The following is a 26,968-nucleotide window of genomic DNA, read 5'->3' on the forward strand; positions in this document are numbered from 1 at the left end:
CACCAGGTTGCTCACAGCCCCATCCAGCCTGGCCTTGAGTGCTTCCAGGGAGGGGGCATTCACAACCTCACTGGGCAACCTGTTCCAGTGCATCACCACCCTCACAGTAAAGAATTTCTTCCTAACAGTTAGTCTAGAAACATGTAAAACCTGAAAGATTTTGAATGGATGCAGTGTGAAATGGATGTGGACCTAATGAGTAATGCATTGTAATGCTTTTAGAACAAACCTGCCATTTAATGGAAGAGGGTTTTTCATGTTCTTTCATGAGCACCTTCTTTGCAGTCGCAGATGTTGGGTGGATGGATACTGCTGATTCACTGGTGTGGATGATGTGCTGTCTCCACCTAAGCATAGCTATGGTTGGCTTCAATAGGAATGCAATGCAAATGCCTTAAAACCTGCTAAAGACTGCAGATTTTCAACCAGGCTGTGTTTGCTCTTGTCATAAATTCAATGCTGCAGCAAACAGACTTTTTTGATTTTAATTTAATGGTGTTGTAATGTTCCACTGTTGCTGAGGTTTACATGAAGTATGTTGAAGGAGAGATGCTGAAATAAAGGTTCCTTTTTTTTTTCCCTGTCAGGCTTTTGCACAATTTGATGCTGAAGGAGATGGCACAGTAGATGTGGAGAATATGCTGGAGGCTCTGAAAAATTCCAGTGGAGCTAATCTTCAAGGGGAGCTGAGCCACGTCATCAGGCAACTGCAGGCTTGTTCACTGGTTCCAGGTATGGGGACAGCATGGTACAAATGGTTTCCCAGGTCCCGCCCCTACATAAGGAATGCTGCTTCAGTGAACTGCTTTAGTAGTGTTTCTTATCCTAATCTTCTCAAGCCTCTACTCCAAGCTGTTCTCGTTGCCCTCGTATCAAACAAGTGAAGTCACTGTAAGTTTAAACCTTCACATGACATTCAGCTAAAACACTTCTATAAGCGACTGATACTTTCTCTGTGTGGTTGTTATCCTTCTATAGTTTTTCTCAGAGACAGAAAAAAGTTTCTTGCAGAGTTTTGGTAAAGCAGTCACAGCCTTATACTTGATAGCTAGAATATATCCTCTGCTGAGTCTATTTCAGGTGATGAGTCACATACGTTATCATGATATTGTTATTTAGATCTTGGAATCCTACTAAAACAAATTTGGAATTTGATAGCTTTTATTTTTGAAAATGACAGTTTTTGGAATCTGGGTTCTGGGATAAGTATCAGTTGCTGTCATTCCTCCCAAGCTTTTAATGATTAGTGGCTAAAGGGGATTTGCCTTGGAGGATCAGACAAGAAGTGTTAGAAGTAGCTAACAGCTAAGCCATCAGGAAGTACTTAGGGAGCATTGTTTGATATACCTAAATGTGCTGTGATGGAGAATGACACTGAAGCTGAAATCTCTTATGCAGATGGTGGAAAGCATTAGGGTTCTCTTTGGGAATGATCCACAGTGCCAAAGGGAGCTGCCTAATATAGCTCCAGGTGAACAATGTGAGAAAGCAGCTCTAAACCAAGCAGCGTCTGTTTCACCTAGATAGTGAAGATGAGGGTTTTGAACTTCTGGACTGCAGAATATACATAAGAACTAAGATATTGTTATGAGCTCTTTTGGACATCTCAAGTAACCAACAAGTTATTTGTTTGCACTTTCCTTAGCCCTGCTGTAGTTACTTCATATGGTGGAATATAGTTCTCATGCTGGCTCTCATGCTTCATTAGAATTTATCTAATAATAAGAGGTAGAGGGGAATGATGTGGACTCAAGTCAGGTGTTGCAACGAAGAAAGAAATCATGTCTCTTTCTAGGTTTTATAGATATATTTTCCGAATCTAAAGAGCGCCTTGGCCTTCATGCTTCAATGATCCTGAGATTCTTGCATCGGAATCGCATTTCCAGTACTGCCATCCCATACCCTGTGCTGGAGTACTTCAACAACATCTGCATGATGCGCTCTTCTGTTCTGAAGGATTCCTTGGATCGACTTCTCCTAAAAGAGAGAGGTATGTCATGGTTTTGCTTTTTCCTTTCTTCTTTTCCTTTCCAAAATGACTGTGTAACCACAGCTTGAAGAAGTGTTTCCAGACAAATGGAAAAGCTTTCTTTAATATTTGACAGGCATGACTTTTAATGAAGTTGATCTTTATTGAAATGAATCAAGTTGTTTATGAAAACAGTTGGCTTTGTCTGTTCCCTAGCATAGCTGGATTGAGGTTTTCTCCATCATATGTTATTTTCTCCTGCTATGTTTTTGTATTTGGGCATAAAACGACTAAAGTAGTGATAGGACCAAAAGGGAAAGGAGGCTGCTGGACGCAGGTACGGTCGATATTTTCATGCTTCAAGTGGTGGATTAGAATTATTGTGACTTCATCTGCAATGAAACTCTGCTGCACTTTATTTTCTGAGGAGCACTTCTCCAGGAACTTTGTTCTATGCCAACAAATTAACTTACAGGAGATTGTAAAAAAAGTAAAATGATTCTTAAAAATGAACAAAAGAAGAATGAGTGCTATTTGTTATTATTTCTTTTTCCCCCAGAATACCCCAGCGACTTGAATGGTAATGAGGAGTCGGACAAGCTGAAGTCTGTCATGAAGTGCTACACTCACATAGAAACCTCATCCAATTCTGCTGATATTGACAAGATGACAAATGGGGAGACGACGTCCTTCTGGCAGTCTGATGGCAGTGCTCGCTCGCATTGGATACGGTGAGTGCCCCAGCAGCGTGCAGCTGAGCTTTAGGTTTGCCAGTTCTTTGGTCTTACAGCCAGTGAGGTGTGACTGAAGGTCTTGGAATTACTGAGTGACAGGTGACTTTTTGAAAACGTGTATCGTGAAGCTTAAAGGCCTAACGTGGCTTGTAAAGGCCACACGTCTTTTGTGTTGATGCATGTGCTTCTTTAGCTAACTTTCCAACCCATGTTAGAGATGCTTGGTTAGTGCTTGAATGGAAGTGCTTTGCCACCATGTAGACAGTTACTGCTCCTTGGAACAGTGATTTCCAGTAGATTGTAGAATCATAGAATGGTTTGGGTTGGAAGGGACCTGAAGGATCATCTCATTCCAACCCCCTGCTGTGGACAAGGACACCTCCCACTACACCAGGTTGCTCATTACCCCATCCAGCAGCGAACTCCTCTAGGGAGGAGGCACTCACAACCTCTCTGGGCAATCTGTTTTAGGGTCTCACCACCCTCACAGTGAAAAATTTTTTCCTAATATACCCTCTCCCACTTTGTAGCCATTACCCCTCATTCTATCACTACATGCCCTTGTAAAAATTCCTTCCCCAGCTTCCCTATAAAACTGGGAACTGAGTGAGGCTTAGCTAAAAGTGAAGCTCTTGTTTCATTTCAATGAATATTTTTTTCTTTGCTTTGCAGTTTAAAGATGAAACCAGATGTTGTTCTGAGACATCTGTCTATTGCGGTGGCAGCTAATGACCAGAGCTACATGCCACAGCAAGTGACAGTGGCAGTGGGAAGGAATGCCAGCAGTCTCCAGGAGGTCCGAGATGTTCACATTCCAAGCAATATCACTGGCTACGTAACACTGTTGGAAAACGCTAACATTAGTCCGATGTGTGAGTCAATAAAGATCCCATTGGCATATTGTTCTGTTGCTTTTATTGAAGGTGAAAGTTTGGGTAGGTCGTAGAGTGATGTGTTGCAATTTCATTTATTGGGACAGAAGCTGTTGACCTTACTCTTGAGGCAGATAAATTGTTCTCATTGTAGTTTAATTTCTAGTCTTTGAGTCCTTCTCGTGGTGTCTGTAAGTGGGGTTAAGGGTTGAAGAGCTAGAATGATGAAAATGCAGCTTCAGCCTTTATGTGTGACGACATCAGGCAGTGTTAAAATATCTTTGCTTGCAGAGGGAAAGCATATGTTAGATAATGATATCTTAGCAAAGAAAACTGTATCTGGCAGGCTATTTTTTTTGTATCTGAAGAGTCAGTCAGATGATTTTTGCAGAGCAGGTTTTATGCTGAGGATTTCTAAGCAGTGTTATTTTTAAGTCCGGTGGATCTGTGGTTGCTGCTTTGTAACCAATCAGAGGAAAAGCTACTCTTTCTTAAGATGGTTTGTGAAGCCTCAGAAACTTTGTACCTTCACCTCAGATGCTTTTCAGTATGATAAATTTCCACTGCCACAGAAGCAGGCGACAGGGATATCGTTCCTCAGAAGTAACTAAGAGAATGTTATCCTTACAAAATGATAAAAACTTTTATCATTTTATCCACTTTTATGTGGAACTTTAAAAGTTTTCATTACACTTTATTCATTTTCCTTACTTTTCCCATCCCCTTCTCACCCAAGACATTTCCTATGTATGTAAGTAAAAAGATACAATTGGTACTGGTGAAATGATATTTAATCTCTTTGTAAGTTTGAAGGTCCTTTACTGCTTTTTTTCCTAACTTCTAGAGGAAGTAGTGACTCACATAAGCCATTTCAAAAGCTGAATTTATGAAATGATAGGGTTCCTAATTACAAAGAAACATACATGTACTACTTGTCCAGATGTGGGAGTAATCTGCTATGTTTGCTGCTATTTTTCTCTGAGTTTTTGCAGTAATTGTTTTAAATACTGGGATTCTTCTACCTCTCATCCAGGAGAAGAAATGGAAAAAATGTTTGTTTGTTTGTTTTTTGCTTTGACAGATGTACAGATAAACATCAAGCGTTGCCTTAGTGATGGATGTGACACTAGAATCCATGGGCTCAGGGCTATTGGTTATCAAAGAGTTAAGAAGGTGGGCGTCTCAGTCTGCGATGCTTCAGCAATCTGGTATTGGTCTCTGCTGACCTCTCTGGTAACAGCTTCCATGGAAACCAATCCAGCATTTGTTCACACTATATTACAAAATACTCAGTAAGTACCAAACTTCCTCGTTGTGTTTTTTGTGGCTACTTCTAGCTTCTGTGAACTGATCTGCCTTGTGTAACTGGTTTCCACTCCCTCCCTTAAGATATTTAAACATCCTTTTATCCACCACGTTGTTTAATTTTTTATATTTCACCTTCATCCTCTTGCACATACCAGATACATGTATCACTCTTGTACCTCCTGCAGCCAGTTCAGTTATTAAGCCACAACTGAATGGACACCAAAAATTGTGGGCTTCGCTTATCCTTTGGCTTGTAATGTTTTCAGGGAGCCTAGAATCAAATAACTCATTCTTTGTTAATTTCATTGATTATAAATATGGGACAACTTCCACTTGTGCACAGAGCTTAATTTAGCTTTTTTTTTTTCACCAAGTTTTGCTTATGTAACACCTTTGCTGTTCACTACAGGGGAATACAGTCCTGCATATGCAGTATGGCTGCAGATGCTTGTGGCCATTGCCTGCTTTCTGTGTAACATTTCCTTGTTTGACTGCCAAACTCTTCTGCCCGATGACTTCAAGGATTGGAATTGTAATAACATCTCTACACACCCACGTCAACTTTTATAGAGCTCAGTTAGCGTGATACCACCCCGTTTAAGAGCACCACTGTCATTAGCTAATGAATACTGTAGGCTGAAGTCCATTAATGCTATCTTTAATTGCAAACATTTAAACTTTATATATGCTCTTGTCTGTTTGAGGAATGTTCGTGGCTACTTGACTATAGTTCATCATTTCTATACAGTTTAGCTTTGAAGCAGAAGGCCTGCAGTTTTGCTACAGTTTTGGTATTTGTCTGCTCAAGATTTACATTTCTGATAAGGCCTGAAAACAGTTATTTAAAAAAAAAAGAAAAAAGCATTCAAAAATAACACATAGCAGTGTTTGGAGTTATAAAGTCTAAAACCAAACTTAGGTGGACTTGATGCGAACAATTAGAATTCCTATTTTCAGGGGTTATTACTTTTATCTTAGGAAATCAAACAAAAAAAATAACGTTCAAATCATTTTGGAAGTTTTAAATCAGTTTTCCCCTTGTTAATTGGGATCTTGCTCAACTCTGGAACTACTTAAACAACGGTTGTACTTAGACAACAGGCTATTTCTAATTCTGTCACAGACTTAATTCAAAACACCTTGCTTTATTTCTCATTAAATCCGAGATTAAGACTGAAATTTCAGTCTTTGTTACTCAACAGTAACTGAACTTTTCCCAGCTGCAGTGCAATTCTGATTTAATTTTGAATGGATTCTCTGTGTAAATAGGTTCTTCCTGCATTCAGAAGCTGTTTGTAGAGAGCTACTTCTAAAAAGCATAAAGAACTAAATGTCTGTTTTCTTTGATTATCTGGTTTTCTGAAGTTACGTTCCACCCTTTTTACTAGGAAAGCCCTGCAACACATGCCACCTCTGTCTCTGACACCAAGTTCTACAGATTTTTCAAGCTTCTTATCTCCAAATGTTTTGCAAGAAGTAGATAGCTTCCTCATAAGAATAACAAGGTGAGATCGTGTTTAATGTATTCTGACAAAAATGGAAAATGGTTTAGAAAAATTTGTATAGCAAATGTCTTCTTTCTTTCTTCCCTTCTATTTTTTTTACTACCTTGGAAACTTCAAAGGCGTTGAGAAACTGACACCTTGGGTTTGGTGTGTGAGCATTATTTATTTAAAAACAAAGCATCTATCCTCCTGTCTTTGGTTTTAAACGTAGTGTAATTTAATGTTAGGATGATCTGCAGCGGCTTCAAATGGGGCTGGAGGGACTTTGATCAAGAAGAAATTTCCACTCCCGGTAATTGCAAAGGTCAAAGACTGCTCCTGATTGCTTGGTCCTGTATGGTGCCAAAGCACTGAAGGCAATCATAGGCAGGACTGCTGATAATAGGGAAAAGGATGCAGAGTTGGGATAGGTGCTGTCAGAAAGCAGTCTAACTGGTGTGCCTGTACTCAGGGCCTGATTAGCCTGAACCTTGATATGAAGGGAATGTGGATTTTGCTGTTGGAGGAAACCATTCATTTATGGAGATTGCTGCAAAGTACACCTCCATGAAAGCAGTGTCCATCAGTGCAGGCCTTTTGGGAAGTGTTTGCTGCTCATCTGGGAGATACTGGAGTGTCCAAAAGGCCAAATTCAGGTCTTGGGATCCTTGCTGGCAATTGGGTTTGCACAGAGCAGGGTGTTCTATTAATCTGCAGAACTCTCTGCACAGTACCAAATGCTTACTGTAGCAGCTGTAACAAGCCACGGAACTGCTGGATTTCATATTTCTGTGCTTTGAGGAGTTCTCCAATTAGGTTACCACATAAGAAACAGTTATCACATCTTAAAACTGCTTGCTGCACTTGTCCTGAGGTTTTTTTTCTCTGCTTTTCTTTTCTCTCCCCAGTTGTTGTACTACTCCAGACGTTGAACTTACGCTCTTGGCCTTTGCCTTAGCCAGGGGGAGTGTTGCTAAAGTGATAAGCTCCCTTTGTACAATCACTGATCATCTGGACACTCCATACAAGGCTTCATCTCTTATCGCTTCTATGGCAACAGTTAGACAGAACCTGCTGTATAAATATGGTAAAAGAATGATTGTTGGATTTTTTTACTGTATGTACTTATGATAATGTACAGCTTTCTCAGTTGTTTTACTTGTTATCTTGCTGGCATTTGAAATTATGTAAGTTGTCCAAGTTAATGAGTCTTACTAAGAAGATAGAGCCTGTAAAGGTGAACTACCTTAAGAATTCATGATTATGCAAACTTGCTGTGATCTAAGAGCTGAACAGGTGGCATCATCTTGAGAGAGAGAACATGAACTGTGTGACCCCTTTGCCAAGGTGATGTTAGTGTTTGTATAGTATTAAATCAGCAGATGTCATTTTCCTTTTATTCTTCCATTAGCACACTTATTTTTGTGTGTTTAGACTCAGCATATTACCTCTCTTGCAAACACATGCATGTATAAAGGTTTAAGATGTTTTAGATATGATATAATTAACACAGATTTAAAGTTTTTATTTTTGCTTTTATAAGTTAGTCTGAATGTTTGTCATAACTATGGAGCCATGCGTGCTCTGGCATAAGGCAGTGAAATCTTGCAATACTGACTGCACTTGTTTGAATGTCTTCTTTCAGGTGCCAGCTCCTGAGATTATCATTATTATCTCATTAAGAAGTTTTTTCTTTGTTAGCCTATAATATGTTTTGTCAGAGCTTCTTGGCTTGTGCCAAAAAGTAGATTAATTATAACTATCCTGTCAGTATTTGCTTTCAAAAGTTTGGAAAACCACTTTGTATTTCCTGGAGTGACTACTGCTTTTTGCAAGACAAGTGGTGTTTCCTGCATAGTGCATTGCAGACAACTGAAGGAAAAGCAGCTGTCATGATTCTCATTCTCCTGTATGTATCTGAAGGCCTAGCTACATCCATCTAACATAACTCCTTACACTCTAGTTTCTTTCTTTCCCTCCCCCCCCTTTTTTTTTTTTAAGGTAGTGGTAAGAAGCTCATAGCACTGTAATTTTTTCATTTATTTTTGTGTGAAGAACTTAAAAACAGCTTTATATTTTGTCATGTTGATAAACCTGATGTTTTTCTTGTTTAGGAAAGCCATTACGACTAACTTTGCAAGCGTGTGATGTTAAGGGGAAAGAAGACAAATCAGGGCCTGAAAACCTCCTTGTAGAGCCATGGACTGGGGATGGTAAGAGCCTGCACTTAAAATGCAGAACTTAAACAAGACATACAAGCTGTTAACAAGTGCTGTTACATGTGTATTTGGCATTATTCAGTAGTTTTGTGATACGGAATATCTGTTTAAAAACAAACAAAAAAAAAATTGATATGTAAATCTGTTTTACTGCAAGGTGGGTATCTCAGGTTCCACTTTGTTGTCCAAACAACAGTAACAAAAAGGATGTCATTTTGGGGAGAATTATTGCTTCTTCCATGCAGTATCAATAAGCTGTCACAACAAATTGACACCAGGGCCCATTTTGTGGCTTGAAGTCATAAATCATTCACTGCTGGTTTCTCAAATATTGATGGGGAGCTTTGGAACAAATTACTGATGTTTCTACTGACTGCTCATACCTATTAATTCTCTTTCAAAGTATATTTTATAGGATGTTCTTATGTACTGGATGTACTAGAGAGAGATTTGTGTTTTTCAACCTCCTTTTGAGCTGAAATGCCATACAACCTTTCTATGTACAGTTTTGTGTGATGCTATTTGTAAATGAAAGCTGTTATGGCAGCAAATCAAGCAAATTCTAAATACTTTTACCCCTCTGTATATTCATGCATATGGTTTGAATTTATCTCCTTTAGTTATATTGTGGACTCTCTTCTGATGTTTGGTTGATTGGTTTGAGGAACAGTGAGTTTATCAGTGTGCTGAACCACAAGCCAAAACAATATTGGGGAGCTACTAATAACCTTTAATGGGAAAACACTCTTGAAATTGCTGTAGGTAGTGCATTCCCAGGAGTGACACTGCTGGAGAGACCTGTGTGTGAGAGACCTGGGGGGGATGCAGTCTTCTACTCATTTTATTTGGAAACATTTCCCAGTGAGCTACAGCATTTTGCTAGAGGCACACTGTACTGTGTGTTTCCCCTCTTCTAGTACCCCATCTCAGTATTCTCTTTCCAACCTTTTCCCCTAGCAGTCCTTCCAGCTTCATTCTGTTCTCATTGCTCCTTTAGGTTTTCTTACTGAAACTGGGAAGACCAGAGCAAGTATCATTCTTTCTACTGGAACTGAATCTTCATTTCAAGTGACACAGATTAGAATAAAGGTACAAGTCTTTCTCTTTTTCCCCAGTGATAGGGTTGAATTTGATTGTTTTTTTTTGTATCAACTGAAATTTTAAATTCACTGTATTTTGGAGTTTTACTTCTGTATGAGTCACAGGGAGCTGAAGGAAACAGAGATCTGAAGTTATTTCAGGGTGCCACAAGCATGTAGTCAAGATATGTATTTCATATTGCTTTTGTCTGTGTCTTGTGCTGTACTCAAGCCACTGAGTTTTCAGTGCAGAGTATGGATTTGTTAGATCGTGTTCCTAATATTTAAAATAATTCTTAAATTCTGAATTGGAGATTTCAAGATACAGCTTGTGAATTTACATTAACTGGGGTTTTTCAAGATCTTTTCAGAGACGTCAGTGCAGTTTGAGTGCTAGGGGTGATTTTATCTGATTTAAAAGCAAGATCTTGTGATTAAATCTCATGACCAAAAGAAAACTTCAGCAAGATTTCTGCAGCTGATTTTATTTAAGGCAAATGAATAATTTAATTGCTGGAACATGGATGCATATTTCAATGTCCAAGAGAATTAAACAGGAATGGACTTTTGGCAAGCAAAGTCGAGTTGGACAAGAGACTAAATTTTGTCAGTGGAATACAATTATTTTTTTATGTATACACAAATAAGAATGAGACATAATATGGGAATTATCATTTTTAGAGTGGTAACTGTAGCAAACATTAACCATGCACATAAGTGAGCCTTATTCTGGGGTTCACTGGATTACAAAAACTTCCACAAGACTTTCCTAAAACATGTTTTTCTCTTTAGGTTGAGAAGTGTGATTCTAGAGCTCAGATTTGTCAGTATTTAGTTGCTTTCTGTAATGTTTATTATTTTTCTGTGAAAACAATGCCTTACTTTATCACAAGGGTTTCTTTCTGCATTGCTCTGGATGTGTTCTTTAGGTCCGAAGAGGTGCCATTGGGGCACAGTGTGGGCTGGTGTTTGCTTACAATAGTGCTTCAGAAAAGTTCCATGCAGAGGAACACTTCAAAAGATTTGAAAGCTACGACAAATGGAAGCTGAAGGAGTTCAAACAATTCTTGAAAAACAGGTACAGGGGCACTCTTTCTCATCAGTTGAAAAGAAGTGTTACATCAGATCTTTTTGCAATGGCACTTGATTTACTGAGAATTGCTCCAAATCACTTAATAATGATATTGACAGCAGGACAAGGGGAAATGGTTTTAAGCTGAGGGAAGGGAGATATAGGTTGGATGTCAGGGGGAAGTTCTTTACGGAGAGAGTGGTGAGGTACTGGAACAGGCTGCCCAGGGAGGTTGTGGATGCCCCGTCCCTGGAGGTGTTCAAAGCCAGATTGGATGGGGCCCTGGGCAGTCTGGTCTAGCATTAGGTGGAATGGTGGTGGCCCTGCATGTGGCAGGGGGGTTGGAGATTCATGATCCTTGAGGTCCCTTCCAACCCTGGCAATTCTGTGATTCTGTGATTCTGTGATATGTTATTCTGTGGTCTTAGAGAGCCTCAATTTGGTGTGTTTGAGGAAACACGTACGTAGCTGTTGATTTCAACCACTTGATTTAAAAACTGTTTAGGTTTCTTTAGTGTGAAAGTTTCTGTTTCCTCTGTCTCCTCTTTGCAGCCATAACATGCTAACAATATTTTGGTAGCATATCTACAACTTTGCAGTTTCTTTCACCTTCATTCTGTTCTTCTGTGTATAGGAGTAGTTGTTCCCCTGATGAGTTGGGAGATGATGATCCCATTGGCTGGTTTGAAGTGGACGAAGAGTGGGATGAGGTGGATGTCAGAATGCAGCAATGCAGAGTTGCCCAAGTAAGAAACCATGAGAATCCATTACCTGCTCACAGTGAGCAGAAGTTCCTCTCTGAGCTCTGTTGTTACATGTATGAATTAAACATAATAATTGTTTGTGCAAGATGAGCTCTTCTGAGTAGGAGTAAAAGCCAAACAGCTTCTTGCTGAAAGGATGGTTTGACTTTTATTCTCTGTTTTTCTTTGTATGCACACCCATATAGCTGTAGCTAAATGGTCTTCAGGATTTAAGTTAATGCAAAATTGTGATAATGCACAGATAAGTAATTTTATGATGAGTTTTTTGAACAATAATGTGATTATTGCTATATTGCTTTAGTTACCTGTTTTATATTTAATTCTATTTACATTTATTAAAATGTATAATTTCTGTATGTTCATTTATGGATGCAGATATACCTTTGGTTAACTAAATACTTAGTTAAAATATTTTGTATCTTAACATCAGATAATGAATTAACTAACTTTGTAGATGTGTGACTTCTTGAGATTCCAACCTTAGCCTGAATCCCAAGCTCATCAATTTAATTTGGAGGATGGCTGGCAGGGAGCAAGGCTTGCCTCTCTCCTGACTCACAGTCTTCTCACATATGTGCACTGATGCCTTGTAAAAGCCAAGTTTTATCTTAACTTTCGAAACCAAAAGTTTCAAAAGATAAAGTGCTGTGTTTTACATCCTTTTAGTACTTAATGATTAAGTTCCTGTGCACAAGACAAGACACAGCAGAACGGCTTGGAGTGCAGGGCCTGAATGTTCTTGGGTATCTCCGGCCTATGCGAGAGGAGCCCAGCAGGAGTATGCACTGCTTGCAGTGCAGGAAGACAGATGATGAGACAGTTTGTGGCACAACTCTTCTCCTAAAGACACTTCATTTCATCCAGCAGCTTGCACAGGACCTGGTATTTTTGCTTCTTTGCTGTGGTTAAGCATGTGTTTTCCTTGCTGAAAGTAATAAGGCTATGCTAACAGTGATAATGAAGGGAAGCATAATTATTATTAGATCCATGCTTTGGAAGAAAAAATGGTCTCTAGAAAAAGACATTACATTGTGTTTCCTGAAGTTGACTGGTAATGTGCTTGCTTTGACTCTGAAGAGAATTAAAAAAACATCTTTTAGCACCAATTTGGAAATAGGAATGCTAGGTAAAATAGATGGAAGAGAAAGATGCTGCAGTGTTTATTAGAGTGCAACTGTTTCTGAAGCAGATATGGAAAAGGCATGTAGAGAGGTAGCTAGGTAAGTTGCATAAATTATAACGTCCTCTTTTATTGGAAGTAATTCTGTTAGTCTCTGAGGTGAGACATATAAAGTTGATAGGTGTCACCATGATATGTCCTCTGTCAAGGATACAAGTCAAAATGATGCTTTGTTCATGCAGTGCTTGATTCAGTGCCTTTTCAGCTCAGATTCAGAACTCTGGGCATTTAGTCTGTTACTTAATTTCAGTCAAATTAGAAAGAGACACAGACTCTTGTTGAATATGGCAAGATAGGGATGGTATACAAGGCATGGGAAGGGGAAAGATTCCCTATTTGCAGCTCTGTGAAGGGGAAGGTTTTAGCCAAAATTATCAGAATAGCTTTGATTGTGAGAGAAAACTTACAATGCAAATCCTGATAGATGCAAAAGTAGAGCAAACTAGGCTGTGGTAACACCAGTGGTTGGAAATCTGCTTCTTGTAAATGTGTTCTGTATGGAGTTAAAATTCTGCATTTTCTTTGCCTTTTTAAGGTTCAACAGAAGGAGAGTGGATTAAAATGCAAGTCATATTTAGATTTCACAGACCTAGATTTACAGCTGTTCTGGAATTTTTACAATAAACTTCACCAAAAGTAAGTTGCATCTGTGTTGTGTGACAAAGCACTGTGCATGTGTGTATAATTAAAATACACTTAATCTATTATTTTTTTCCCCTCAAGTAAATCATTTCCATAAATAACATCATCTTTCTTCTGCCATATGTGTTTTTTATCTGTAATTTTGCAGAGAAGATTGAGATGTAGATAAATTTAGCTGATAGCTGTACTTTTTTTGGCTATACTGTCATGTATCTATCTGAGATGATAGCATTATTTATTTTCTATAAAAAGAGCTTCTCCTTTTCTAGTTTTTGCTTCTGTTTGTTTTATGTTTTATTACAGCCCAAGGGAAGAGTGCATCTTTGCTCAAACACTACTATTGCAGCTGCTCCAGAGCTGTTTCTCTGTACTCACTGGAGACAATAAAACTTCTAAACCTCAAGAAACTCTTCAGAGCAAAACACCTGGTCACACAAAAGCTGCAGAAGATCTTTATAGACATCTGTGTGAAGGTAATTTACATTGACTGTATTAACTCTTCTGGCTCTTCTAGCTTACAAGTGTGTTGAAATAGTTAGAATTTGGGAAAATGCATTTATTTCTAAAGACTAAGCAGCTATTGATTCCTTTTTTTTTTTTTTAATTCTTCTTCAGATAAGTGTGTACTAATTAGTCTAACAATATGAAATTTTCCTTGACCCTCTGAAGTAGCTTTATAGATTTTTTTTGATAACATAAGGCTTGGGAGAAGCTGCAATAGAAAACTTCTATTGAACCTGCCACCTCCTTGAACCAGGAGGGAGCATGATACTTTGGCTGTAATGATACTGAAGTTCATTTAATTCAGGTATTTCATATAGAAATAAATATGTATAAACATATGTATATAAACATATATGAATGCTCTTAGAAGAAGCCTGTAACATTTACATCAATATGAAAGAGTCTGGAGCCAGTGAAAAGAATGGCAACCAGACATTAGATTTCATTGGAAACAGGCTTGAACCCTCTTTATGTATGTTTTTTGCTAATTAGCTGACAATCTCCTGAAAAGCAAAGGAGAGAAACAAGTTGACACAGAATCTGTCACATCTTGAATGCTTTATTAGCTGTGATAGTTGTCAAGCCTTAATGTTCCTAGAATTAATTTATTCAACAAGTAAATATCTCCTTTGAGAAATTATTCTTGATGGAAGTCAAAATGTTTTCCCCCATTTTCTACGAGTGTAGTATGAGATTGCAAAGGCTTGAAGTTGTGCAGAACATTGAAGACACAATTGGATTAAATGTGTTTAATAAAATACTGACTTAAACTTACCATTTTCTTTCCTTTTTGTATGAGCAGTGGTGGATATGGAGGACACCAACTTCATGCCAGTGAAAATGTTGAAGCAGGAAGTTAAGAACACCTTACTCAGTGGAGCAGCAATCTTTTTCCCAGACAGACAAACCAGGAGAAACCAGCTCTTTGCCATGATGGTAAGCTATTACATGAGAAATAAATTGTTTACTGCCTCTTTTCTTTATGCAGAAAGCAGCAGTCTGAGTTCTTGTTGTCAAATATTACATATATGCTGTGTCCCATTAAACTAAAAACAATTGTTCCTTTGCTTCTTTTTACCACCCTTCCCCTTTGTAGCTGTACTGCTTTTATGCTGCCAAAAATGAATAGTGAGGTGCAGAAATGATAATTCTTCCTCATAGAGGAGGGATATGGTACCCATCATACAAATAAATCTTTTTCTTCTAGAAAAACATCACAGAGCAAGAACATAAGCAATCTGTACATCTTGCCTTCAGATCCTTGTGCACCCACTTCAGGTAAGAGATCTTGAAACTGAAAATAATTGTCTGATGTCTCTCACCTGTTAATAAAATCATATTCGATCCTTGTTATAAATATAATTCCACTGGAAAATAATTATCTGAAACAGTCAACTGACTTTGCTTTAGAAAGGAGAGTACTGCAGTTATTTATTAACTATATAAAATAAAATATAAAATTTCCAAGATAACTGTTGATGCTGAAATCACAGTATGCTGCTCATGGGTTTTTGCTAGCCTATCACTTATTTATTTATTTTTAAGGGACTGTTTGGGGTCTTTGTTCATCGTGATGTTTTAATCAGTTTGGGTTTGTGAGAACCCTTTGCATGAGAATCTTCTTTTTATTTTAACAGTAGTGGCACAGTAGGATCTCTACAGGTTAATCTTCATCACATGGATAACTGAATTTGTATTTTGGAACTATGAGACCTTTTTTTTTTTTTCTTAGTAAGAAGGTCTTTGTTTTATAGTGATCAAGATCCGGGTGGACTCTTACTATTACCAGAGAAGGGAGTTTCTGCAAATTTTGACGTAAGTGAAGTGCTGTCAGTCATGGATACCCTTCTACTGGTGGCAGCAAGAGAGGTAAGTGGTTTTGCACTGTTCCTACTTCTTTGCTAGGATTTCTACCTGCGTTCATACTCAAGCTGCATGCAGAAGATGTGTTCTTAAAGAAACTGGTTGTCTCATGCTTCAGTAGACATCAAAGCTGTTGATGTCTACTGAGATATGCAAGGTTAGGTCTTCCAACTGAAATGTTTTCCTTTCAGCATTAGTTTTTCTTAATAGGAAGGTAAGTAATGAATAAGGGAAGGATGGGCTTTTGATATCATTTAAGAGATTACATGTCTTCCTATGAATGCTAGGAAACGGAAATAGTCACTCCATGTTGTGAGATTAGAATTGGTCATGCATTCAGGGGAGGTGTAAATGGAGGTGTAAATTTACATATGCAGAAGAAGTGTGCTGAGAACATAGAGTGATTCATGTGTAGCTGCTTCTACTTAAAGCTGTGACTTATCAAAACAAAATACATTCCTTGCTTCCTGGAGTTACACAGCTTTATGATAATAGATGCTATTTGTCAGTTACATTTAATCTTTTATTTGGGAAGAGTGGGCTGATAATATCAGTCATGGTTAACTTAGTACACAATGTGTCATTCTGCAGCAGAAGAGATACCCTTTTGTTCTGTTACTTTTCAGTGTGAAATGATGATGCTGGATGTTGCGCAGCAGGAGAGTGGCACAGTCCTGTCTTCCCTATTCTGGTCTGTTCAGGGCAGCCTCCTTTCATGGTGCTACCTGCAGCTTAAGGGGAGTGATAGCTCAGCCAAGGATCTTGCCATAGAAATACTAAAAAACTGTAAGTGGTGGGGTTGAATACGGAGTTAAAGGTGGCATAACACAGGACTTTTCAATGTGATTTAACAAATAGCATAGGATGGGCTCACCAAATTTCAGCAGTTGCCTGAAATCTCTCGTGAAAGGAATTTTAGGCAATATGATATGGTGATATGCCTGTGATATGATGAAGAATTTTAGGTGTACTGATAAAATTATGTTGGAAGAATCTTCAGAAAAGTCTCCAGTATGTTTGGAAACTAAACTGCTGAAAGAAAGAAAAAAGAAAAAAAAAAAAGAAAAAAAAAAGCTTTTACAGACATTCATTTGAACACTTTGGCTTTTTTACATGTCCCTTTTTGATGTGTCCCTATTTTTATAAACTCCTTTGTTGTAGTCTGTATTTTCCTAGATGTTTGTGATAGCTCGAAGAAAGGAATTACTTAGAGGTGTTCTACTGCAGCATCTCTCGAAAGTGTCTTTATTCTAATGCATTACACTATGGAATAATTAACAGGGCCAATGGAAATGTGATGTCTGGAACTTTATGTAAAATCACTTCTTGTTTATGTTATTTGTGTTTCTTTTTTATTTCCGCTCTTTAGATGTGGGCCAGTTCCTGACAAACATCAGAATGATTTTGCAGTCACTTTTATCCAAGTATAGTGGCAAAACAATAGTAGAAAAAATAAGTAATTCTGTATTTGCTATGGCAACTCGTCAGCTGGTAAGTGAATATGGGAGTTTTGTACTCTATCTGGGCAGTGTGGGTATTGTTACGTGTGTTTTAATGACAGCTCTGTTTTCCTTTAGGTCATCTTCTTGTTGGATTTTTGCACTTTAGACATTCCATATTGTACTCTGCTACAGGAATTCAGCACTTTGGTAGAACCACTGAAAAAGCTTTGTAGTGAGCCTCATAAGGTAACTAAAGATACAGTTCCAACCTGTGAGCGTCTACTTCTTCCAAATTTTATTAATGTATTTGAACATTTTGCTTGATTGGATCTCTTGTCAGCTCTTCTGATGGTCTAAAAGTGACCTTTTTTAATGCTTATTTTAAAGTACGTGTGCATAAATGCTGTTTAATTGTACCACAATTATGCAGTGCTTTACAAAACCAAACAAGTGCAGTGAAACAAAAGGAGAATTGCAAGAAAGGCATAGGAAGCTCAGGTCTGTTGTTGAGAATTTTGAAAGGACATAGAAAACATTTATAAGTAATGAAACGTCCAGTGATATATGAAGAACCATAAAAACTTCTTCTGATATGGAAGTTGTATGTAGATCTAGCAACTTGAATGAATAGACACAATCTAGTGTGATTTTCTTTTTTTAATGCTTTACATTTTCATTGCACAGATGGAAATTGAAAGCTGGCAGCAAGAACAGCCTGTTGTCTTGAGAACGTGGACATTGGAATCTCTTCATAACTATGAGAATAATTGCCATGATGTCTCAGTCTTCCTGTGCCATGGGGCAACTTACTTTGAGGTGGAATTTGATGAAAAATGTGAAACTGAAAGGAGGTAATTTAATCTTGTGCAGTGCTGAATTCTAATAGCTATATGAAGATTCCAATATGCATTTGCAGAGGATGAAGTCATGCTCCACTGTGCAAGGAATACTTCTCTCGCTCCAAGAATGCCATTTCAATTTCTTCATTGTCCTGCTTACCACACAGGGTGTTATTCTGAATGTCTTAATCTTGTGCTGAAAGTCACCTCTCCTCACAATTGAGCAGGCAAGCTGTTTGTGTGACTCTGAATCTTGCTTGCTTTGATCTATCTTGCAGTGTTGCATTGACCACTACAACTTATAAAGTTTCTAATTGTGGCATTTATTTCACTATCTTTAGGCAAAACTGCTGTGTCTTTTGTTTATATTTTTGGTTTTGGGGTTTTTTTTTGTTTTTTTTTTTTTAACATACCAGGTTATTGTTGTCTTAAGACATATGCCAGATGTTAAAATTGGTACCCATTACCGATTCTGAAGGGTTGGGAAAGTTCTACAGGAGAGCAAGTCTGTGTTTGCTGAAACTATTGCACTGAAACATGAAATAAATTCCCTAGCAGTCACAGGAAGCAATGGAACTGTACTTCTGTAAGATGTGGTGGGGTACTTGGACTTGGAGGTGATGGACTTGTGAAAATCCAAAAAGAAATGTTTTCCCCTAGAATTTACAAAGTAAATTTGGAAGTAACTAATTGTAATTTTCACAGGTATGATTACCTGGAGTTTACTGATGCCAGGGGTGCAAAAACTCGTTACGATACAAAGGTTGGCACTGAGAAGTGGCCCAAGGTGAGCACCTTTAAAATTCTGAACCAAATGATAGATCAAATCTTTGGAAATTCTTGTGATTTTCATGGAAAAGCTGCTGTCTAAAATCATATCTGCTTGTGTGATTAGTCCCCATCAAGGATGGGGGAAGAAATTCTGTAATGATGCAAGTAAGGGGGTGAATAAGTAAAGAATCCTGGTTTCTTCCTGTAATCAAAGGAGCAATTTGTCATAATTGAAAGTAATAATCATATTTAATTGGAATTAACTATGTGGGTAAAATTTGTCCTTTGGCACTCTGCCCTTGCAATTTTTAGCATCATGAGATGAGCTTGATGCTTCCTGTGGCTACTCCCTGTCTCTGATGATACCTGCTCAAGTGGGATGCTTCTGTATTGTTTTATGGCATCAACTTCAAAAGCTTGATCATCCATAAAATGTCATGTTAAGATACTGATTAAGAAATCTTGCTGGCTTATACTATGGGTTTCTCATTCATGTGGTGGGGAAATTAAATCCATTATGCAGAAAACAATATTGAAAAACCGCAGTTGCTGAAGGAAATTCATTACCCTGATACGTCTTCCTGTCATGTACATTTGGCAAAATGACTGTTTTGTTGCTCTGTAGAAAGTGACCTTTAAGGCTGGCCCACGGCTGCAGTTTCTCTTTCACTCTGACAGCAGTAATAATGAGTGGGGCTACAAGTTCACCGTCACTGCTTACGGCCTCCCCGATGTCGCCGTTTCTTGGGGCTTGGATTTACAGCTTCTAGTGTGCCGGCTGATGGGGCGCTTGGCTTCCCGAAGCATGGCCCTGAAATCTCTACGAGGTGAGTGCACACCACAGCTCCTGAGGTTGTGATGCCACGTGGTACCTTTCCTTCTGCAATTATTGTTTCCTAGCGCTGTGATTCAATGCATTGGTGGAGGTAAGATGGAGCCAGAAAACAGAAAAAAAAAATACGGGGTATTGAACAGAAATTTCAGTGATTTAAAATCTTAAATGTGATCGTATGGGGTTGATTTAAATTTGAATTCGCAAACTAAGGTTGGCTAAGAAATAGCCAGCCAGAAATAGAGCATGCCTAAGGTTTGGGCCACTGACTGGTTTGGGTGCTGGAGGGGCTGTGCCTCGAGTACTGTTTTGGGTCCTCTGCTACAAGAAGGATATTAGAGTGTGCCCAGAGGAGGACAATGGAGCTGTGAGGGGTCTGGATCACAAGTTAATGAGGAGTGGCTGAGGGAATTGGGATTGTTCAGTCTTGAGAAGGCTCAGGGGAGGCCTTACTGTTCTCTGCAGATGCCTGAAAGGAGGTTGTGGTGATGTGGGATTGCTCCCTGTAACTGTGATAGGATGAGAGGTGATGGCCTCAAATTGCACCAAGGAAGGTTCAGGTTGGATATTGGGAAGGATTTCTTTTCAGAGCATTCATGCAGTGGCACAGCTACCCAGGGAGGTGGTGAGGTCACCGTCCCTGTTCAAGAAGTGTGGAGATGTGGCACCAAGGGATGTGTTCAGTGCTATGGTGAGGGTAGGTTGGGGTTGGGCTTTATAATCTTACTGGTCTTTTCCAATCTTAATGCTTCTATGAGTCTAAGAATACAAGATGTGAGATGGATGCCATAAGTTAAAATAGATGATGTTTATTTTTTCATTTTAAAACCAGACCATTTCTAGCTAGCTTCCAAAATCTGAATTATTTTACCATTTGGAAGAAATGAAACGTGCTGCTGCAATCAAGGAGTCATTACTTACCTTAGAAAGTCAGGCGTGTGCTTACCTGTGAACTTAGGGAACTAATTGATTTGTTCTTACCATGGACTCATTTACTCCTTTGTAATACGAGCATGCTTACATCTAGCAAATAGTTACACGTATTCAGTAGAAGAAAAAAACTCTTAAACTATCTTGGAAATTGGTGGATTTGTGCTTGTAGGTAAAGCAAGAATGTTCGAATTAAAGCCCGTTCATAATGTGAGGTACTGTCACTGCAATGTAAGATACTGATGCTGTCATTGTAGAAAGAGTACATCTATTTTCTGCACCATATTAGAGAAATGGAAGTTGGAGAATGTTGTTCAATTATTTGTTCAGTCATTTGATTTTTTTAATCCTCAGAATGTTTGACACTAATGAACCAATGAAAATAACGTAAATGAACAAAACTGCTTATTAACTGAAATGTCTGTTCTGAATTTCTTGCAGAGCTAGGTAGTGAAGCAGATTTGCCCCCTTTGAAAGTAACATCAGTTCTTAATTCTCCATTGTGGAAACCTGTCTTCAGGCATCAGATGTGTCCTGAGGCAGAGCCAGGAGCCAGTGAAACCAACAGAGGACGCCAAGATAAAAAAGAGGTACTTAGGTCACTGTTTTTGTTTTATTGGCTTGAAATCTTAAGGTATCATACAACCTCATCTAAACTTAAACAAGAATGAATGAGCTATTTGTGCTGTTGTGCTACAGTTGTTACCATCTGCATCAGATGTTTTAAATATCAAAGAGAGAAACTGTTGTTCTGTGCCCTTTTATTACTTTCCAACCTGCAGTCTTATAGTGCAAATTGGCCTACTGTAGAAACAGTCCACAACAATTTTTCACACCATATTAAAGTAAATGTTTTCTGACGTTCCTTCCAGGCTAGGAGCTCTCACCAGGATGACTGCCGTAACTTTCTGATCGACTTTGCCCAATCAGATCCTGCCCAGGATTTCAGTGGGCAAAAATCTGAACTTTTCAAGGGACTTGTACAAACATGCAGAAAACAGACCCCAAAAACAGATACCGTTGCTGGTTCTACTGTTGATCGAGCTGTGAACTCAACGTTTGCTGCTTTGGTGTATCTCACTCCAGCTTTATATGAGAAGCTTCAGAAATATGGTAACTCTAACATTAGACTATCTTAATAATGAAGACTTCATGTTTGTGAGAGGCTGTCTTACAGCTCAGGTTATAAACTTTGGAAAGATCAGTTTAGTGTGATGACTTCTAGAAGGGTGTTTTCTCCTGTACAAAGAAGTCATCCTTTAGGCAGCCTAGGTAAGCCTTATCTCTAGAGCGTGTGCTTTATTAATATATGCTTTTGTCTTCAGAACTCTGTCCAAATATTAATAGCCATTCAAAAGTACTGATGAAGCCTTATTAGAAAGGCATATCAAGAGAGTAGTGATTTCCTCTGTGTGGCCTCCAGTGATTAGCAGTTCTTAAATCATTTTATGTCTACTGGTGCATTTTCTGAAAAGCTAGCATCAGTTTGCACAGATTTTTAAGTCTTGGTTGTTGGGGAGGTGTGAATTGCCTCCCAATATGTCATACTCTGGAAATTGACTTTGACATCTTCAAAACACATTCATTTACTTATTTAAAATAGAGGGAAATATATTGCTTGTAATTTGTAATAAAGTACATTGTACAGTTTTTATATTTTAGTAGATAAAATGGACAACTTCTTAATTTACTCTGTTTCCATCAAGCTCACTGATATATTTGAAGTATTGGATAATAAGGTGTTACTTGGTGTTGAAGGCTTTCATTGTAGGAGAAGCTAAGCACCTTCAGTTCCTGTCACAACCTTGAGGCTAAACGTCTTCCTTTGTGAGCTTTAAAGTTATGTGTAAAAATGATTGACATAAAGACTGACTCAGTGACTAAAGGGGTTACTGCCTTCGGTCATATTGTCTGTCTGACATTTGATATAATTGTCTGAGTGAGACTGAAAACTGTGGTAACTCAGGAGTATTTTAATGAGTGGGTAAGATACCTGTCCTGCTGTTAAAAGGTTCATCTTGCTGGGGCAGACCAGCTTCTGGACCCAGGCTGACATGGGCCATGACAATTATGGACATGTAGAGAAGAGATAAAAATAAAGTAGAAGTTGATCAATGGGAGAAAGGACACCCTTAGCAGGAACATCTCTTTCTCCATAGTAGTTATCAGGATAGTTTTGATGGAAACTATTTTGTCATGTTTAATTTTTGTAAGCTGATCTGGAAAGTCTATTCCAGAAATCCATTTAAAAAAGAGAGAGGAAGAAGATAAAGCTCTGCAGATGTATTTGATTAAGTTAATACCAAGCAGTTTTGATCATTCTCATATTAGTTTGCCTTAGTAATATTTGCATATATTATAGGGTGAGGTTTTTATTTTCCATGAATGCAGGCATCAATTTTGGAAGAGATGAGAAAGAAATTTGTAATTTAACTTTGCAAATAGCTCTGTCAAGGTGCAGTCAATGTATTCAAGGTGCAGGAAAGTTGGCAGGTTTTATTTGTTATTTTTCTTACAGGCATCATTCCAAATATTGACAAAGAGACAAAGGTTCTAGCATAACTTTTTAGTTAAGTAGTCAAGTTATGTAAGAAGGGAGCTGTAAATAAAAAGGACTCTTCTTTCTCTCATTTCCAGTCAACAGTGGAGGCAAGGTGCCTTTGAGTGATGAGTTTGCACAAGTATATTCCCTGGCTGATTCAATTAGAATATGGATGGTAAGATCGCTCAGGAGGATATCTATTAATGTTGTTTACCTAAATATATTGCAGTGCACTGTTATGGAGCTGTGTGGAGCCATGTTTTCTATTAGATTCTAGGTCAAATATTTTCACTTGGGAAGGACATATAGTTTTTCCTAAGCTTTGAACTTAAATATTTAAATGCATTCTTACATTCCTCTCCTTCTGTCAGCTCCAGATGTTTGATCATGAGTGTTTAGGACTGAATTGCACTCAAAATCAGTTATCTTTGTTATGTTTCAGCAGGTTTGTGTGTTGGTGGTTAGGAAGGTTTTTTCATGGCAGTGAGAGATCTTTGGAGCTCTAGTGTAGAAATAAATGTCTTAAACATTATTTTTTTACCATTCCGCAGCCCTTACAGAAAAGGAAATAATTGCATCTTTGACAAGCAAGTAACTGGCTGCAGTTCAGGATATGTTCCTTGCACATAGTGTTCCTCTAAAACATAAGGCTTATGTCAAGAGCCCATGTCTGCAGCTCACAACCTGGTGAGAGGTGTCTGCATCATCACCTGCCTCTGCAGAGAGCCAAACTTGACTTGGATTTCAGTAGTCTGCAGGAGATTTTAAATGTTAACAGCTGTGTGGCCTTTGAGAACAGCTAATTCAAGTCTGTGGGCCCCTTTTCTGTTGCTTTTATCAACCTTTCAGCCTTGAGCTGGCCAGTTTAACTGTTCTTGTCACTTCTGGTCTTTCTGTCCTGCAAGAATTCCCTGCAGCATGAATGTACACTGCAGATACAATGAGTACAGATGTGTGTAAATATGAGTAACAGCACTGTGCTTGTTGCCTGATGGGTGATGTTTGCATTCCATTTGCATTCTGTGTACAGGCTGCAGTGACAATGACATCTGTCAGTGCTCTCAGTTAAATGACACAGTGCTTTTAAAGAATCTTATCTCATCCTAGTTGTACATATTTTCCAGAGAGGTAGGGGTGATGGAGAAGCCTTTTTCTTACAGGGCAGAGGATGCACACCCTGTCATGTGGCAGGGAAGGGTTGCAGCTTACCAAATAAGCATCTTGGTACAAGGCTGCATTACCTGCTCTGAGCTTAGGTACTGCTCTTTTAGGCTGCTTTGTTCTGTAATAGAGAATAATAACTAACGTCATCTGCTCCTGAGAGTAAATTCCTTTAATGCAGTGCAAGCTTCTTAGTGCCTTGCTGTATAGATATGTAGGGGGAGTCATGTTTTAACTATTTTAACGTCCTGTCTACAGTTGGAAATGAAACAGAAATCCCTGATGGGTAGGGGGAATGATACTGAGGAGAAGCAGAGCACAGAAGCAAGTGAGGTGAACCCAGAAACTCTTGGTAAGTGGTTCCTTCTGAGTGCATGAGCATTCCAGGTGGTTTAGTAAAGCATTACCTTGTAAATCTTGGCAATTATATTTTCAGTAAGAGGTAAGCTAGAGACTTGGGTTACTTTTTAATTATTTAGGGGATAAATTAGTGTAAACTACTTGAGCTGAGATTGTGTTTTGCTTTTTTTTTCTTCTTTTTAGAAAATAGAAAATTATACAGGGAGTGCCTCATCACTTAGGTCACCTGGTTCTGAACTATAGTCATCTATTTTTGTATAAACTCATTACCACGACTAACTGCCATTACAATAACAGCTGATTTAGCAATAGAATAAAATGTGTTCATATTGACTACTGTATGCTTGTGCAGTTAGCATTTGGAAATCTGGAATTACATAACTGATAGCATCATGGTCTATATACTAAAACAGCATTTTCTGTCTCTCTTCACTGGGAAGAAACAAGATAAATTACTTCCTCCTTAAAGAAGATAGCAAGTTTGGTGTTCTGTTATCATTACTTCAACACTCTTTTTTTTTTTTTTTTATCCTGCAGCAAAGCTTTGTATGCAGAAGAGCCTTTTGTTACTAAATTTTTTGCCTGTGAGAGCAAAGACGAAAGGTTCAACTTCAGACAGTTTGGAAGCCCAGGATGGTGGTAACGTTCATCAGTATGTCATTAATAAAAACCAAAGAAAAAGTTCTGTTGTAGAGACAGACTTCCAGGCAGCACACTCATCGTCTTCCAGTGGAGTAACTCGTTCTGTTTCAGTAGAGGGGGAGCAAACAACACAATCTGATACTAAGATTAAACAAATTACTGACCCTCTCCAAGCAGAAGAGGCATCTGCATTTCATAGTAAGCCTTCTGAAAATACAGCTTCACAGCAAGAAGATGTATCATCACCTCCTTCCACTCCCACACGAAAATCTCAGTTCAGCCGTGGAAGACTAAGGCTGCTGTCTTTCAGATCAGTGGAAGAGCCAAGAGCTGTGCCTACTCTGAAGGAGAAATATCCTATATTGAAAAACATATTGGATTTTATTAAGGATCAATCACTTTCCCATGAAAGGTGAGCAGATTGTAAATGTTGTCAATTATAAAATGCCAAAATTTGTCTTCGCACCTCTTCTGATAGAATAAAACATAATTTAGCTGCAAGGCAAAACGAAAGAAAAGAAAGTTGTATCTAAATTGTTGTCAGATTTATGTATCAAACCTCAATTGTCCCAGCCATGTTGAGGCTTGTAGAGAGCATGATTTCCTTTGGTTCATTTCTGTCATGCAGAATTTTTAGAATGTGAAGAACAATTACATGGCCATTTTTTACCTTTCTTCCTGAAATCTGTTTCTCGGGGCATTTTACTTCCTATCTACAAACGTGGAAGATATGATCTATCAATAAATAATAAATTCTAAGTTGCATCTTTCAATAAGTTACCCAGCATTCTGAGAGTGTAAATTGAAAGAGACTTCCAGTGTCCATTATGGTCTCTAAATTTGGACTGATGCTGGAAGTGCTGGATTCCATTTGTAGCTTTATAACTCACTTCTACTGATATTAAAAGTATTATTACCTCTGTTATAAGTCACCACTTTACTATAAGGCTGCTGAAATAGAATGGAAAATATAGATACTAATTTCTTGCACATTTATTTATTTATTTATTTATTGTCTTAAGCAAGTTTTGAAATCCTCATTCATTTTTTTTTGCTGTTGTTGGTTTTGCTCTTCTCCAGTGTTTTAAAGGTTCTTGCTTTGAGAAAATCCCAAGGGCAGAACATTTTGGAAGTGCTCAGGACAATCCGCCGGTGCCTGGATTCACTCGGACAGCCCCACTGTTTTCATCCACCCTGTGTGCTTTTTCTTTTAGAACTTCTGGCCTGTCAGAAAGATTTCACAAAGTGAGTAGTTATTGGACAAGTCTCAGCCACGTGGTATGTTGGAGCTCTTGTGTTCTCCATCTGTGCTGAAACAAGTAAAATGTTGTGGCTTATTATTCATATGGATGATTAAAATGGGACATGAAGATTATCTTTTACACTGCTGTGCCTAGCTTGCACATTTCATTAAAAAAATGAATAATTATTTTCAAGTGGGACTCAGTTGGACCCACTCAAGTCAGTAGGTATCATGTGGTTGAATCATGCCATGAATACTAATATACATATACACCAGATCCAACCAGATCACAGCAGACAAAATGATTGCAGAGTCTGGTTATTACTTTAATTTACATTCTCAGCAAATTGTTTTCTTTCTCATCCAGTAAAGCAGTAGTAATCTAGCCTATTTTTCTGGTTACTGGTACAGGGTTCTGTTACTTTCCTTTGAAAGTGCCAGACTGCATTTTAAACAAGGTTAGCATCACCTGCACATGCAGCAAGTGCTGAAAGTGCTGCTCGGTTCTTCAAGATG

General features: G+C 38.3%; 1 protein-coding gene across 2 annotated transcripts in view; it reads left to right on the forward strand.

The window, feature by feature from the left end:
* The window catches only part of ZZEF1 (zinc finger ZZ-type and EF-hand domain containing 1), a 53,710-nt gene that overhangs the window by 3,410 nt on the left and 23,332 nt on the right, over window positions 1-26,968 (forward strand). For both annotated transcript variants that reach the window (XM_031591879.2, XM_031591880.2), the window contains exons 2-30: window positions 588-732; window positions 1,796-1,990; window positions 2,529-2,700; window positions 3,376-3,575; window positions 4,657-4,867; window positions 6,272-6,388; window positions 7,276-7,454; window positions 8,482-8,580; window positions 9,584-9,675; window positions 10,595-10,743; window positions 11,372-11,483; window positions 12,168-12,383; window positions 13,217-13,317; window positions 13,627-13,796; window positions 14,630-14,763; window positions 15,035-15,105; window positions 15,582-15,696; window positions 16,317-16,476; window positions 17,060-17,181; window positions 17,268-17,378; window positions 17,817-17,983; window positions 18,677-18,758; window positions 19,368-19,569; window positions 20,946-21,094; window positions 21,377-21,617; window positions 23,142-23,221; window positions 24,466-24,559; window positions 25,105-25,621; window positions 26,290-26,454. In XM_031591879.2, coding sequence (XP_031447739.2) covers window positions 588-732; window positions 1,796-1,990; window positions 2,529-2,700; window positions 3,376-3,575; window positions 4,657-4,867; window positions 6,272-6,388; window positions 7,276-7,454; window positions 8,482-8,580; window positions 9,584-9,675; window positions 10,595-10,743; window positions 11,372-11,483; window positions 12,168-12,383; window positions 13,217-13,317; window positions 13,627-13,796; window positions 14,630-14,763; window positions 15,035-15,105; window positions 15,582-15,696; window positions 16,317-16,476; window positions 17,060-17,181; window positions 17,268-17,378; window positions 17,817-17,983; window positions 18,677-18,758; window positions 19,368-19,569; window positions 20,946-21,094; window positions 21,377-21,617; window positions 23,142-23,221; window positions 24,466-24,559; window positions 25,105-25,621; window positions 26,290-26,454 — 4,568 coding nt within the window. The remainder of the gene's footprint in view (window positions 1-587; window positions 733-1,795; window positions 1,991-2,528; window positions 2,701-3,375; window positions 3,576-4,656; window positions 4,868-6,271; window positions 6,389-7,275; window positions 7,455-8,481; window positions 8,581-9,583; window positions 9,676-10,594; window positions 10,744-11,371; window positions 11,484-12,167; window positions 12,384-13,216; window positions 13,318-13,626; window positions 13,797-14,629; window positions 14,764-15,034; window positions 15,106-15,581; window positions 15,697-16,316; window positions 16,477-17,059; window positions 17,182-17,267; window positions 17,379-17,816; window positions 17,984-18,676; window positions 18,759-19,367; window positions 19,570-20,945; window positions 21,095-21,376; window positions 21,618-23,141; window positions 23,222-24,465; window positions 24,560-25,104; window positions 25,622-26,289; window positions 26,455-26,968) is intronic.

Source organism: Phasianus colchicus, chromosome 21 (genome assembly GCF_987193195.1).
Source record: "Phasianus colchicus chromosome 21, bPhaCol1.hap1.1, whole genome shotgun sequence".
Taxonomy (NCBI): domain Eukaryota; kingdom Metazoa; phylum Chordata; class Aves; order Galliformes; family Phasianidae; genus Phasianus; species Phasianus colchicus.